Genomic DNA, 12,662 nt, shown 5'->3' on the forward strand with positions numbered 1-12,662 from the left:
AGCTACAATATAATTATTAATTACATTGTAGCTATCTTCGGGTTTATTTTACAGGTAAGTATTTATTTTTAAATAGGAATAATTTATTAAAGTATAGTGTAGTGTTAGGTGTAATTGTAACTTAGGTTAGGATTTATTTAACAGGTACAATTCTCTTTATTTTAGCTAGGTAAGCTATTAAATAGTTAATAACTTTTTAATAGCTATTGTACCTAGTTAAAATAAATTGAAAGGTACCTGTAAAATAAATATAAATCCTAAAATAGCTAGAATATAATTATTATTTATATTGTAGCTATATTAGGGTTTATTTTAAAGGTAAGTATTTAGTTTTAAATAGGATTCATTTAGTTAAAAAGAGTTAATTTATTTAGATTTATTTAATTAATATTTAAGTTAGGGGGGCGTTAGGGTTAGGGTTAGACTTAGGTTTAGGGGTTAATAATTTTATTACAGTGGCGGCGGCGTAGTGGGGGGCAGGATAGGGGTTAATAAATTTATTATAGGTGGCGACGGTGTAGGGGGGGCAGGATAGGGGTTAATAAATTTATTATAGGTGGCGACGGTGTAGGGGGGCAGATTAGGGGTTAATACATTTAATATAGGTTGCGGCGGGTTCAGGGAGCGGCGGTTTAGGGGTTAATACATTTATTATAGTTGCGGTGGGCTCCGGGAGCGGCGGTTTAGGGGTTAATATGTATAGAGTAGCTTGCGGTGGGCTCCGGGAGCGGCGGTTTAGGGGGTAATAACTTTATTTAGTTGCGGCGGTGTAGGGGGGGACAGATTAGTGGTGTTTAGACTCAGGGTACATGTTAGGGTGTTAGGTGTAGACAGCTCCCATAGAAATCAATGGGATGTCTGTCAGCAGCGAACTTGTACTTTCGCTATGGTCAGACTCCCATTGATTCCTATGGGATCCGCCGCCTCCAGGGGTGACGGATTGAAAACCAGGTACGCTGGGCCGTAAAAGTGCCGAGCGTACCTGCTGGTTTTTTGATAACTAGCAAAAGTAGTGAGAATGTGCCGCACTTGTGTGCGGAACATCTGGAGTGACGTAAGAATCGATCTGTGTCGGACTGAGTCCGGCGGATCGATGCTTACGTCACAAAATTCTACTTTTGCTGGTCTCGAGCCTTTGATAACTAAGGCGAATCAGCCTCGCCACAAATACGATGCGGAATTCCAGCGTATTTGAGGTTGACGGCTTGATAACTAGGCCCCAATGTGTTAATTGTGGATGACAACCAAGTATTGTCATCCTGGGTGCTTTCAGAACTCATTGTGGCCCTCCCTGCACTTACTGCTCTTTAAACCTCTCAATCATAGGAACCCCCAAGACCCACACATATATAAAAATAAAATAATAAATCCCCACATTCCCCACAAATGTTTTCAGGCTGAGGGTCTCTAGGCAGTTATAGCAGGTCATCAACAAGGCCTAGAGACCCCCATGAAACATAAAACTGTATAAAAAAAGCGAGACAGCGCTAGTTGAAAGCTTAAGATTAAGATTAACGGGTCTAAAGAACAAAATCATAGATAAAAATAAATAATATTTAATATAAAAACAAAAAATAATCCTATAGATGGGACAATCAACTTATAAAAACTCGTTAGGGACGTCTCCCGATACGAGGATTCTATGCTTTTAAATATGAAGTACAGCTAAAATTTATAGCACAGCTACACAAATGGCTCTGAATGTAAAATTGATACACAAAATACAAATATAAAACAATGTTGCTAAGGAGAGATATGAGATCCAAAGCTTGCCAAAGTCAAAGATAAATCAAACCATTGGCGGAATCTGGACTAGGAATCAGAGCTCATTCAGCCCAAAACGATAAAGTCACCAAGGAATCAAAAGTTAGTGAGTATACCTTTATAAAGCTTATCCTGACGTCTGAATAATAGTAATTAAATGGCTGATTCTTCTTCCCTTCTGCGGAGTGTACCACGTCCAGAGAGAACTTTATGCCTGGGGAAGAAAAAGAGGATTTACTTCTGTTACCAATCGTGGTAATTTGCTCAGACCTCTGCAACGTCCAAAATTCGACAGACGCGAGTAGCGTTTCCTGTCTTTTAGGCATCTGGGATCTTGGCGTTCACGTGACTACCCTCCGTATCGACAGGAGGCGAAGATTGGATCCTCCACAATGTGACAGCTGCTGTGTGTCAACAGTGATGATCACTAGTAGCGATGTCTCCCAGAGTGTCCTATTAGGGAGGATGGTAATAGAATAAATGGTGTTGTACCTCCAATATAGATTTGATTATCTCCCTCTAGTCAGTCAGTGCACTAAACCCGACAGGGCAGATCCTAGAAGTAATTGTAGAAGCTTGGTGTTATACAGACTGATTTATACAGGAAGGAAATAGACAGGAATAATTTGCTTCACTATGACAGCTCACACTCATCTTCAAAAAATTCACTCACACTGAGTCAATTTTTGAGAGTTTGCAGATTTGTGTCCAACAAAGATATACTCCATAAGAGGCTTGATGAAATGGCAAACTTATTTAGAGATAGAGAGTATCTTAACTCACTCTCTTACTGAATCTGGTAATCTGGAGGGAGGAGGCTAATACCTACATTCACTGTTAACCAGCTAACTAATTAACCCCTTCACTGCCAGGAATTTCAGAATTGTGGTGTACAGATACAATAAGTAACCTTCTAATTACCAAAAAACAATTGCAAAGCCATATATGTCTGCTGTTTCCAGACAAAGGGGATCCCAGATTAGCTTTTACAATCATTTGTATCATGATTGCACAAGCAGTATGCAAATAATTTCAGTGAGAACCCAAAGTTTGTGAAAATGTTTTTGCATTTGGCGTGGAAAAGGTGGTATGAAATATACCAAAATGGGCGTAGATCAGTCGCATGGGTTATCTACTTTAAAGAAATATATAGTTTTGATAGGTAAATAAAATGTATTATTTTGTTTTGCCATTGTGTTTTCAGAATCTTTATTTCTGGTATAATTTTTCCAACATTGTTTGTTTTTTAATATCACCTTAAATATGCATGGTAAATAAGTGTGATATATCTATTTAGTTTAGTTTGAAAATGTTAATAAAGAGCAACAAAAAAAAAAAAACAGATAAGATTATTCATACCAAAGTTGTTATAATCACTTGAGCCTCTTAAATGAAGAGAGGGATTACCATTACCAGATACTTTTCTATTCTTCATCATTGTAAGTATTATACTGTATGTGTAATGTTTCGGGCAATGTTTGAGATATTACACTTAGCTTTTATTGTTTTTTTTTCTCAGGTAAAGGTAAACATCTTGGGGGAGATAGTGGAAGTGGGCAGCACTGGTTTTGAAGTGAACACGCAAGACTTCAGCCTGCACTCTGCAATATACTCTGCTCGGCCAGATGTGAGATGTATAATCCAGTTGCACACTCCTGCTACCACCGCGGTAAGATTTATTTTCTAACTCTGTAAATAGAACCAGAATTCTGGTATCAAAGTGCCACAGCAGTTGAGGTAATATTATGCACATGTATAAACCATAGTACACACAGCATGAAGGCCTTGTAAACAGGGCACCCCATAATGAAGTAGACAGCTTATGGCAGAAGCAGCAAATAATGGCAAATCTGAAGGTTTCTTAAATTATAGTATAAGATCATTTCTGCTGTTCCTTACTGATCTATTTTCAATTGTATAACTCTGGAAATATGTTTAATCAGTGACAAAGAGATGCCCTAAAGGAAGTGCATTTATTTTATTACAGAGGTAACACTTGTATCCATGTTTATGCAGAAAAAGCAAGACACCCTAAAAATAATGTTTAAAGGGACAGTCTACACCTTACTCATCTTAAAGTCTTACCTTAGATTAAGTTGCAAATAGCCTCCTGACCCCTTTCTAAATTATGCAGCAGAAACTGTAAAAAAGTTATTTTAAAATGAGTATTGTTTCTGGCTACTTTGAAATAACTACCAAGCTCCGCCCACTGATGACATCATGATCTGGGGTGCATCTATGCACTCTGCTGAATAGCATTGACAATCTGTTGAATCCAACTAGTGAGCCTTTTGTGGTTGGACGCCATATGCAGCCCAGATCATGGGGTCGATCCGATATAAAGCGTCGCCCGCAAAAGCCGGCGACGCCAATAATTGCGCGGATTTGGTATCCTATATACGGCGTAAGCTAGAAGTTACGCCCGTATATTTCTGCCGTCGCCCGCAGTTTTTTGGGCCATAGGCAGGTATACCAAACCCGCGCAATTTGGTATCCAATATGCAGCGTAAGGACTTACGTGGCGAAAATGGAGAAAACTTACTCCATTTTCACCTCGCCACAAAAAGCAGCCGTAAGAAGCCTTACGCTGACTATTGGAGCCCCGTAACTCCCTAAACTAGCTGCTAAAATAAACCTAACACCTAACGCATGCGCAATGTCTATCTCCCTGTCAACCGCGATCTGCTAAAATAAACCTAACACCTAACGCATGCGCAATGTCTATCTCCCTGTCAACCGCGATCTTCTAAAATAAACCTAACACCTAACGCATGCGCAATGTCTATCTCCCTGTCAACCGCGATCCCCCCCCCCCCCCGAAATCCCTAATAAAGTTATTACCCCCTAAAACGCCGCTCCCCGACCCCGCCGCCATCTACATAAACTAACCCCCTACTGTGAGCCCCTAAAACCGCCGCCATCTACCTTATCTATCCCGTAATCTGACCCCTTACACCGCCGCCACCTATATAAAAATGATTAACCCCTAATTTAATCTACCTACCCCGCCGCCAGCTATGTTATCTATATTAACCCTAAGTATATTATAGTTAATATAGTTATTACATTATATATATTAACTATATTAACCCTAATTATATTAGGGTTAATATAGTTAATATAGTTACTATAGTATTTATATTAACTATATTAACTCTATCTAACCCTAACACCCCTAACTATATTTATATTAAATTAATCTAATTAATTTATAAACTAAAATATTCCTATTTAAATCTAAATACTTACCTATAAAATAAACCCTAAGATAGCTACAATATAATTAATAATTACATTGTAGCTATGTTAGGGTTAATATTTATTTTACAGGTAAATAGTTAATTATTTTAACTAGGTATAATAGATATTAAATAGTTATTAACTATTTAATATCTACCTAGTTAAAATAATTACCCAATTACCTGTAAAATAAATACACCTACACTATCAATAAATGTAATAAACTACAAACATCTATCTAAAAATACAATTAAATTAACTAAACTAAATTACAAAAAAAAACAAACACTAAATTACAAAAAATAAAAAAAAGATTAAAAGATTTTTAAGCTAATTACACCTATTCTAAGCCCCCTAATAAAATAATAAACCCCCAAAATAACAAAAATTCCCTGCCCTATTCTAAATTAAACAAATTTCAAAGCTCTTTACCTTACCAGCCCTTAAAAGGGCCTTTTGTGGGGCATGCCCCAAAGAATTCAGCTCTTTTGCATTCAATAAATACAATCCCCCCCCCCCCCCATTACAACCCACCACCCACATACCCCTATTCTAAACCCACCCAAACCCCCCTTAATAAATCCTAACACTACCCCCCTGAAGATCTCCCTACCTTGTCTTCACCACACCGGGCCGAACTCCTGATCCGATCTGGGCGATGTCGTCCTCCAAGCGGCAAAGAAGAAATCTTCCTCCGGCGACGTCTTCCTCCAAGCGGCAGCAAAGTCTTCAGTCTTCCGGCGGCATCTTCAATCTTCTTTCTTCGCTCCGCCGCCGCGGAGCATCCATCCCGGCCGATCGCTAAACTTGGAATGAGGTACCTTTAAATGACGTCATCCAAGATGGCGTCCGCCGAATTCCGATTGGCTGATAGGATTCTATCAGCCAATCGGAATTAAGTTAAAAAAATCTGATTGGCTGATTGAATCAGCCAATCAGATTCAGGTTCAATCCGATTGGCTGATCCAATCAGCCAATCAGATTGAGCTCGCATTCTATTGGCTGATCGGAACAGCCAATAGAATGCGAGCTCAATCTGATTGGCTGATTGGATCAGCCAATCGGATTGAACCTGAATCTGATTGGCTGATTCAATCAGCCAATCAGATTTTTTTAACTTAATTCCGATTGGCTGATAGAATCCTATCAGCCAATCGGAATTCGGCGGACGCCATCTTGGATGACGTCATTTAAAGGTACCTCATTCCAAGTTTAGCGATCGGCCGGGATGGATGCTCCGCGGCGGCGGAGCGAAGAAAGAAGATTGAAGATGCCGCCGGAAGACTGAAGACTTTGCTGCCGCTTGGAGGAAGACGTCGCCGGAGGAAGATTTCTTCTTTGCCGCTTGGAGGAAGACGTCGCCGGAGGAAGAATTCTTCTTTGCCGCTTGGAGGACGACATCGCCCGGATCGGATCAGGAGTTCGGCCCGGTGTGGTGAAGACAAGGTAGGGAGATCTTCAGGGGGGTAGTGTTAGGATTTATTAAGGGGGGTTTGGGTGGGTTTAGAATAGGGGTATGTGGGTGGTGGGTTGTAATGGGGGGGGGGGGATTGTATTTATTGAATGCAAAAGAGCTGAATTCTTTGGGGCATGCCCCACAAAAGGCCCTTTTAAGGGCTGGTAAGGTAAAGAGCTTTGAAATTTGTTTAATTTAGAATAGGGCAGGGAATTTTTGTTATTTTGGGGGTTTATTATTTTATTAGGGGGCTTAGAATAGGTGTAATTAGCTTAAAAATCTTTTAATCTTTTTTTTATTTTTTGTAATTTAGTGTTTGTTTTTTTTTGTAATTTAGTTTAGTTAATTTAATTGTATTTTTAGATAGATGTTTGTAGTTTATTACATTTATTGATAGTGTAGGTGTATTTATTTTACAGGTAATTGGGTAATTATTTTAACTAGGTAGATATTAAATAGTTAATAACTATTTAATATCTATTATACCTAGTTAAAATAATTAACTATTTACCTGTAAAATAAATATTAACCCTAACATAGCTACAATGTAATTATTAATTATATTGTAGCTATCTTAGGGTTTATTTTATAGGTAAGTATTTAGATTTAAATAGGAATATTTTAGTTTATAAATTAATTAGATTAATTTAATATAAATATAGTTAGGGGTGTTAGGGTTAGATAGAGTTAATATAGTTAATATAAATACTATAGTAACTATATTAACTATATTAACCCTAATATAATTAGGGTTAATATAGTTAATATATATAATGTAATAACTATATTAACTATAATATACTTAGGGTTAATATAGATAACATAGCTGGCGGCGGGGTAGGTAGATTAAATTAGGGGTTAATCATTTTAATAGAGATGGCGGCGGTGTAAGGGGCTTAGATTAGGGGTTAATAATTTTAATATAGATGGCGGCGGTGTTAGGGGCTCACTTTAGGGGGTTATAGATATAATATAGCTGGCGGCGGGGTACGGGAGCGGCGGTTTAGGGGTTAATAATTTTATTAGGTTGCGGCGGGGTAAAGGAGCGGCGGTTTAGGGGTTAATAGCATTTTTATTGTTAGGCTAGTGAGGGGGGATAGCGGATAGAGGGTTAGACAGTGCGGGCTATGTTAGGGAGGCGTGTTAGACAGTGCGGGCTATGTTAGGGAGGCGTGTTAGACAGTGCGGGCTATGTTAGGGAGGCGTGTTAGACAGTGCGGGTGTTTTAGACTTTAGTCAGGTTTTATAGGCGCCGGCAGATTCTAACGTGGCGCAAGTCACTGGCGACGCCAGAAATTTGTACTTACGCAGATTTCTGGACATCGCTGGTTTGTGAGACTTACGGCACGTTAGCATCTGACGGCGACCTATATGGGATAGCTCGAGTTGCGAGCTGAAACTGCGGGCGACGCCGGTTCCCTCGCTTGCGCCGCAAACTGCGATCGATATCGGATCGCGCCCCATGATGTTATCAGTGGGCGGAGCTTGGCAGCCATTTCAAAGTAGCCAGAAACAATATTCATTTTAAAATAACTTTTTTACAATTACTGCTGCATGATATAGAAAGGTGTACAGGATGGTAGTTGCAGTTTAATCTAAGATAAGACTTTAAGATGACAAAGGTGTAAACTGTCCCTTTAATGAGTACAAAACATGCAATGTTTCATATCTTTACCTAACCATACCTCAGACTGTCTCGAAGGGAAATTAATTTAGATAAATTATAACTTAAAAAGCTTAGTACCAAACAATTAATTAAAAGTTACTTAAGTATGTTGTATGAGATATCTTTATCAGAAATCTCACAATTTCTAGAACACTGCAGTAAACCATAGTAGTACTGATGGGTAGATAGCTTCTAAACTCTCTAGAGTAGGTCGAAATTCTTCCATGAGATCTGGGACCCTCATTTCCTGCATATAACCCCTCCTTCTTTACTGAGGGCCTGATTCTAAAAGGATTGTTAGGTGTTTAGGAAAAATGCTTATTTCAGCCTTGCAAGCCTCCATTCATCTGCACGGCAAAATGTTATAAAAAGTGGTCTGGCCCTCGCTGTTCAGATGAGTGGTGATGTGCTTTCTATAGGCTAGTATAGGGCTTGCTGCATTTTTTATCAATTCACATCACCAGTGAATATTGGTCTTGATAGTAACATTGTAATATATTTACACAACATATACTGTTTATTATGTAAATATATATTTTTTTCTGCTTAGTAAGAGTTTAACCCCTCTGGTCTTTAAATGGAGATTGTTTTTTTATTGACCACGCTATTCCAGGAAGTCTGCAGACGGAAGAGAGGACATAATAGTGCGGTTCTCTGCTCACGGCAAGACCCGCGTTACTATGACCACAGAAACCCTTAACGATCACCAACGCTCCAGTTACGTTGCAGTCGTTAAGGGGTTAAATAATAGATCTGTAACCTATGTTTCACTGTGCATTTAGTAGATATCTTAAAATTGGTAATCTCGTTACTGGAAGTTTGGCGAAACAGGAATGTGTGAAAAGGTTCACCTAAACAGATATTGTTTAGAACTTTAGAAATTCCTGTCAATATAGTTCTATTATAATACAGGTTATGCCCATAGAACTCCCATGGAATGCCTATATATGCGTTGTGTATGCAATTGCCATTGTCAATAAAGAACAACAACAAAACTTAATAAAAAACCTATATGGACTGTGGGTTATGAGAATAGTGTACATGTGCATATTTTGTGTAATATGTATGTATTATACTGTAAAATGCTATATTCTGTATTTAAAGTAAGTTCATTATATAAATAAATATGTTTTTAACTTTTTTAATAGCACATTTGGTACAGTGCAATTTTATTACAAAAATAAACCAAAGTAAGTTCACGCTGTACAAAAAGGGTTTACTTCTAATATTGCAGCCACCATGTAACAAACGTGTTGTTAATATATCACATGTTTGGTGCAGTGCGATTGCAATATTAGAACTAAACCTGTTTAATACAGTGTAATCTAGAAGCAGCTATACATATACAATGTTAAAAAAAGTCTTCTATTTATAAAATCTCATTTTAAAAACAACTGTAAAATGAAAAGACTGTGTCTACTGTCTTCTATGGGATATTTATAGCCATACACATAACTGTGTTCCTAAAAAATGTCAAACATGTCAAAAGTATAAAACACATTTATTTCTATAACAATCTTACTTTAATACATAACATACGACTTTACAGTATATTGCATACATATAACACACCATATACATACTGTACGTGCAATATACCCACAATTCCCCAGTTCATATCGGTTTATTATTCATATACTATTTTCATTATTGTATTGTAACAAAAGAGGTTCGGTTTCTGTTCACACTTGTAGATTGTATTACCATTCAATAATGTCTAAAGGGATCATTTACATTGCACCTTTGCCGCAGATGACAATGCTGCTTTTAACATTGCGCCAGTGGCAGAGAACCTCCCACAGTGAAGTATAATAAAATGCCTCTTGGCAACGCTGTCTTCTAACAGTGATTTTATCCCTTTAGAACATTTTACCTGCAATCTTGATTGCAATGCGGATACCTTTATAACATTGAGCTATTGCGACTATGCTTTTAGCATCAGGCCCTGAGTCAGTTCAGTTTCTACCTTTTTGGAGATAATTTTGTTTTTTTGTTCATGCGGTTCAGATTTGTTGGCGCCCCTGTTTGATATCAGCTCTGGGTAAAGTAACTCTTATGATAACATTGGTAGCATTTGCTAATTTATTCTTCTAATATTATCACCCTTACAGCATTTTTACTTTTTTTTCTTGTATTATTGTACATTACAATTAAGCTTATCTCAGGCCAAGCCAAGTAGCCAGTAAATAATATTCCATAAGCAACAAAAGGGCTTTTTAGTCTGACATTTCAGTTTATACAAAACATTATTTTCTGTGCTTAAAAGGGACATGAAACCCATTTTTTTCTGTTGTGATTCAGAGAGAGCATTGAATTGTAAACAACTTTCCAATTTACTTCTGTTATCTAATTTGTTTTGTTTTATTGGTATTCTTTGTTGAAAAGCATACCTACGTAGGCTCAGGAGTGCTGATTGGTGGATGCACATATATGCCTCATGTTATTGGCTCAACCATGTGCATTATTGTTTCTTCAACAAAGGATACTGAGTGAATGAAGACAATTGGATAATAGAAATAACTTGGAAAGTTGTTTAAAATTCTATACTCTATCCGAATTATGAAAGAGACATTGTGGGTTTCAAGTCCCTTTAAGTTTATTTGTTATTATTGAATAACATACAGGTGCACACATGACATATTCTATATCTTTATATTGCAGGTGTCAGCCATGAAGTGCGGTCTGTTGCCTATCTCACATGATGCCCTGCTTGCGGGTGAGGTGGTCTACTATGATTTTAATGGAGCTATGGAAGAGGAAAGTGACAGGATTGAACTCCAAAAGTGCCTGGGACCCACATGCAAGGTTGGGATGTTATAGTAACCCCAGAAACTAGAACAATTCTCTGGTTGGCAGGTTTTCTTTATTTTATTACTTTTCAAATTACATTTTTGCATTTACAATATACCATTGTCTGCTAACATACTTCTGTTTAATTATCTTTTTTTTTCTATTTTTGATACTCTCATTGTTTCTCCATATTACATATATGTTGAGTATAAGTGACTTTTGTTTAGAAGTAGCATTATTTATAAGCAAATATGTGGAAATCAAAAGGAAAGTTAGTTACAGGCAAATGTTTACACCTTATTTTAACTGTGGATGTGTCATGTGTTATTTATCTTTAAGGGGATATTAAAGTATTTACAGATTATATATCAGCCATTAACTACTGCATTGAAAAAGGAATCCATAAAATGTCTTCTAAATGTTTAAAGCTTTCATTGGGTATGTTTATCTAGTGCATTGTGCTTGGCAAATGACAGGCTAAATCACTATGTAGCAGGATCAGATATTTATAAAACCTGCCCTGCAAAAAAGATGCAATTTTTAGAGATTAATTATAAGAAAGGCAGGCAAAATAAAAAAAAATGTGAAGTGCAAGCTTAATGAAATAGGGGTGATTTTGAGCTTAATATCCCATTAACCTTGCAGATTCTCATTTTGCGGAACCATGGTGTTGTGGCATTGGGAGAATCTGTGGAAGAAGCTTACTACAAAATCTTCCACCTGCAGTCAGCCTGTGAAGTTCAGGTAAGTCTATGGTAGTCATTTATTTATTTATTTATTTATTCTTTCTTTCTTTCTTTTTCTTTCTTTCTCTTTCTTTCTTTCTTTTTCTTTCTTTTTCTTTCTTTCTTTCTTTTTTCTTTTTCTTTCTTTCTTTTTTCTTTTTCTTTCTTTTTCTTTCTTTCTCTTCTTTCTTTCTTTTTCCTTCTTTCTTTTTTCTTTTTCTTTCTTTCTTTCTTTCTTTCTTTCTTTCTTTCTTTCTTTCTTTCTTTCTTTCTTTCTCTTCTTTCTTTCTTTCTTTCTTTCTTTCTTTCTTTCTTTCTTTCTTTCTTTCTTTCTTTCTTTCTCTTCTTTCTTTCTTTCCTTGCAAATTAGCCATTATAGAGATCTCCTTTAATTATAATTGTCAAAAGTGCATGCTGTAAGGTTGCCACCTTTAGTTCAGACCAAACCTGAGTACTCTTGCTCCCTGCACAGTAAAGCAACTGTCAGCTGTAAGGAATCAGTCTAGGATTTAACCCAACTGTTAGAGTGATTATATAAACACATGTTAGCACACTGAGAGGAAACCAGGGCGTGACCCACTCAGGAAAGAATAAAAGACAATTATTATGCAGAAAACTGAGTACTCACTGGTGTTGCAGGGTCACTGGAAAGTCTCTAGAGAGATGAGGGAGTAATGTACAGAGACTTATGTTGGTTGAGGTATACCATAAGAATGGTCAGACAATGCAGAGGTCAGCAACCATTTTGAACAGGCAGTGGATGATCCGTTAGAGTGGTCAGGAAATGAAAAGGTCAATGTCCCTTTAAGCAGGTTTGTAGGATAAGGCAGCAGAGTAGTCAGGCAAAGCAATGGTCAATGTCCCTTTAAGCAGGTTTGTAGGATAAGGCAGCTGAGTAGTCAGGCAAAGCAATGGTCAATGTCCCGTTAAGCAGGTTTGAAGGATCAGGCAGCAGAGTGTTCAGGCAAAGCAATGATCAATGTCCCTTTAAGCAGGTTTGTAGTATAAGGCAGCAGAGTAG

At 37.3% G+C, this 12,662-nt stretch overlaps 1 protein-coding gene across 1 annotated transcript in view; it reads left to right on the forward strand.

The window, feature by feature from the left end:
- ADD2 (adducin 2) overlaps positions 1–12,662 on the forward strand; it is a 146,006-nt gene that overhangs the window by 46,458 nt on the left and 86,886 nt on the right. The window contains exons 6-8 of the mRNA XM_053717770.1: positions 3,284–3,433; positions 10,788–10,931; positions 11,562–11,660. Coding sequence (XP_053573745.1) covers positions 3,284–3,433; positions 10,788–10,931; positions 11,562–11,660 — 393 coding nt within the window. The remainder of the gene's footprint in view (positions 1–3,283; positions 3,434–10,787; positions 10,932–11,561; positions 11,661–12,662) is intronic.

This window comes from Bombina bombina, chromosome 6, assembly GCF_027579735.1.
Source record: "Bombina bombina isolate aBomBom1 chromosome 6, aBomBom1.pri, whole genome shotgun sequence".
Classification (NCBI taxonomy): Eukaryota; Metazoa; Chordata; class Amphibia; order Anura; family Bombinatoridae; genus Bombina; species Bombina bombina.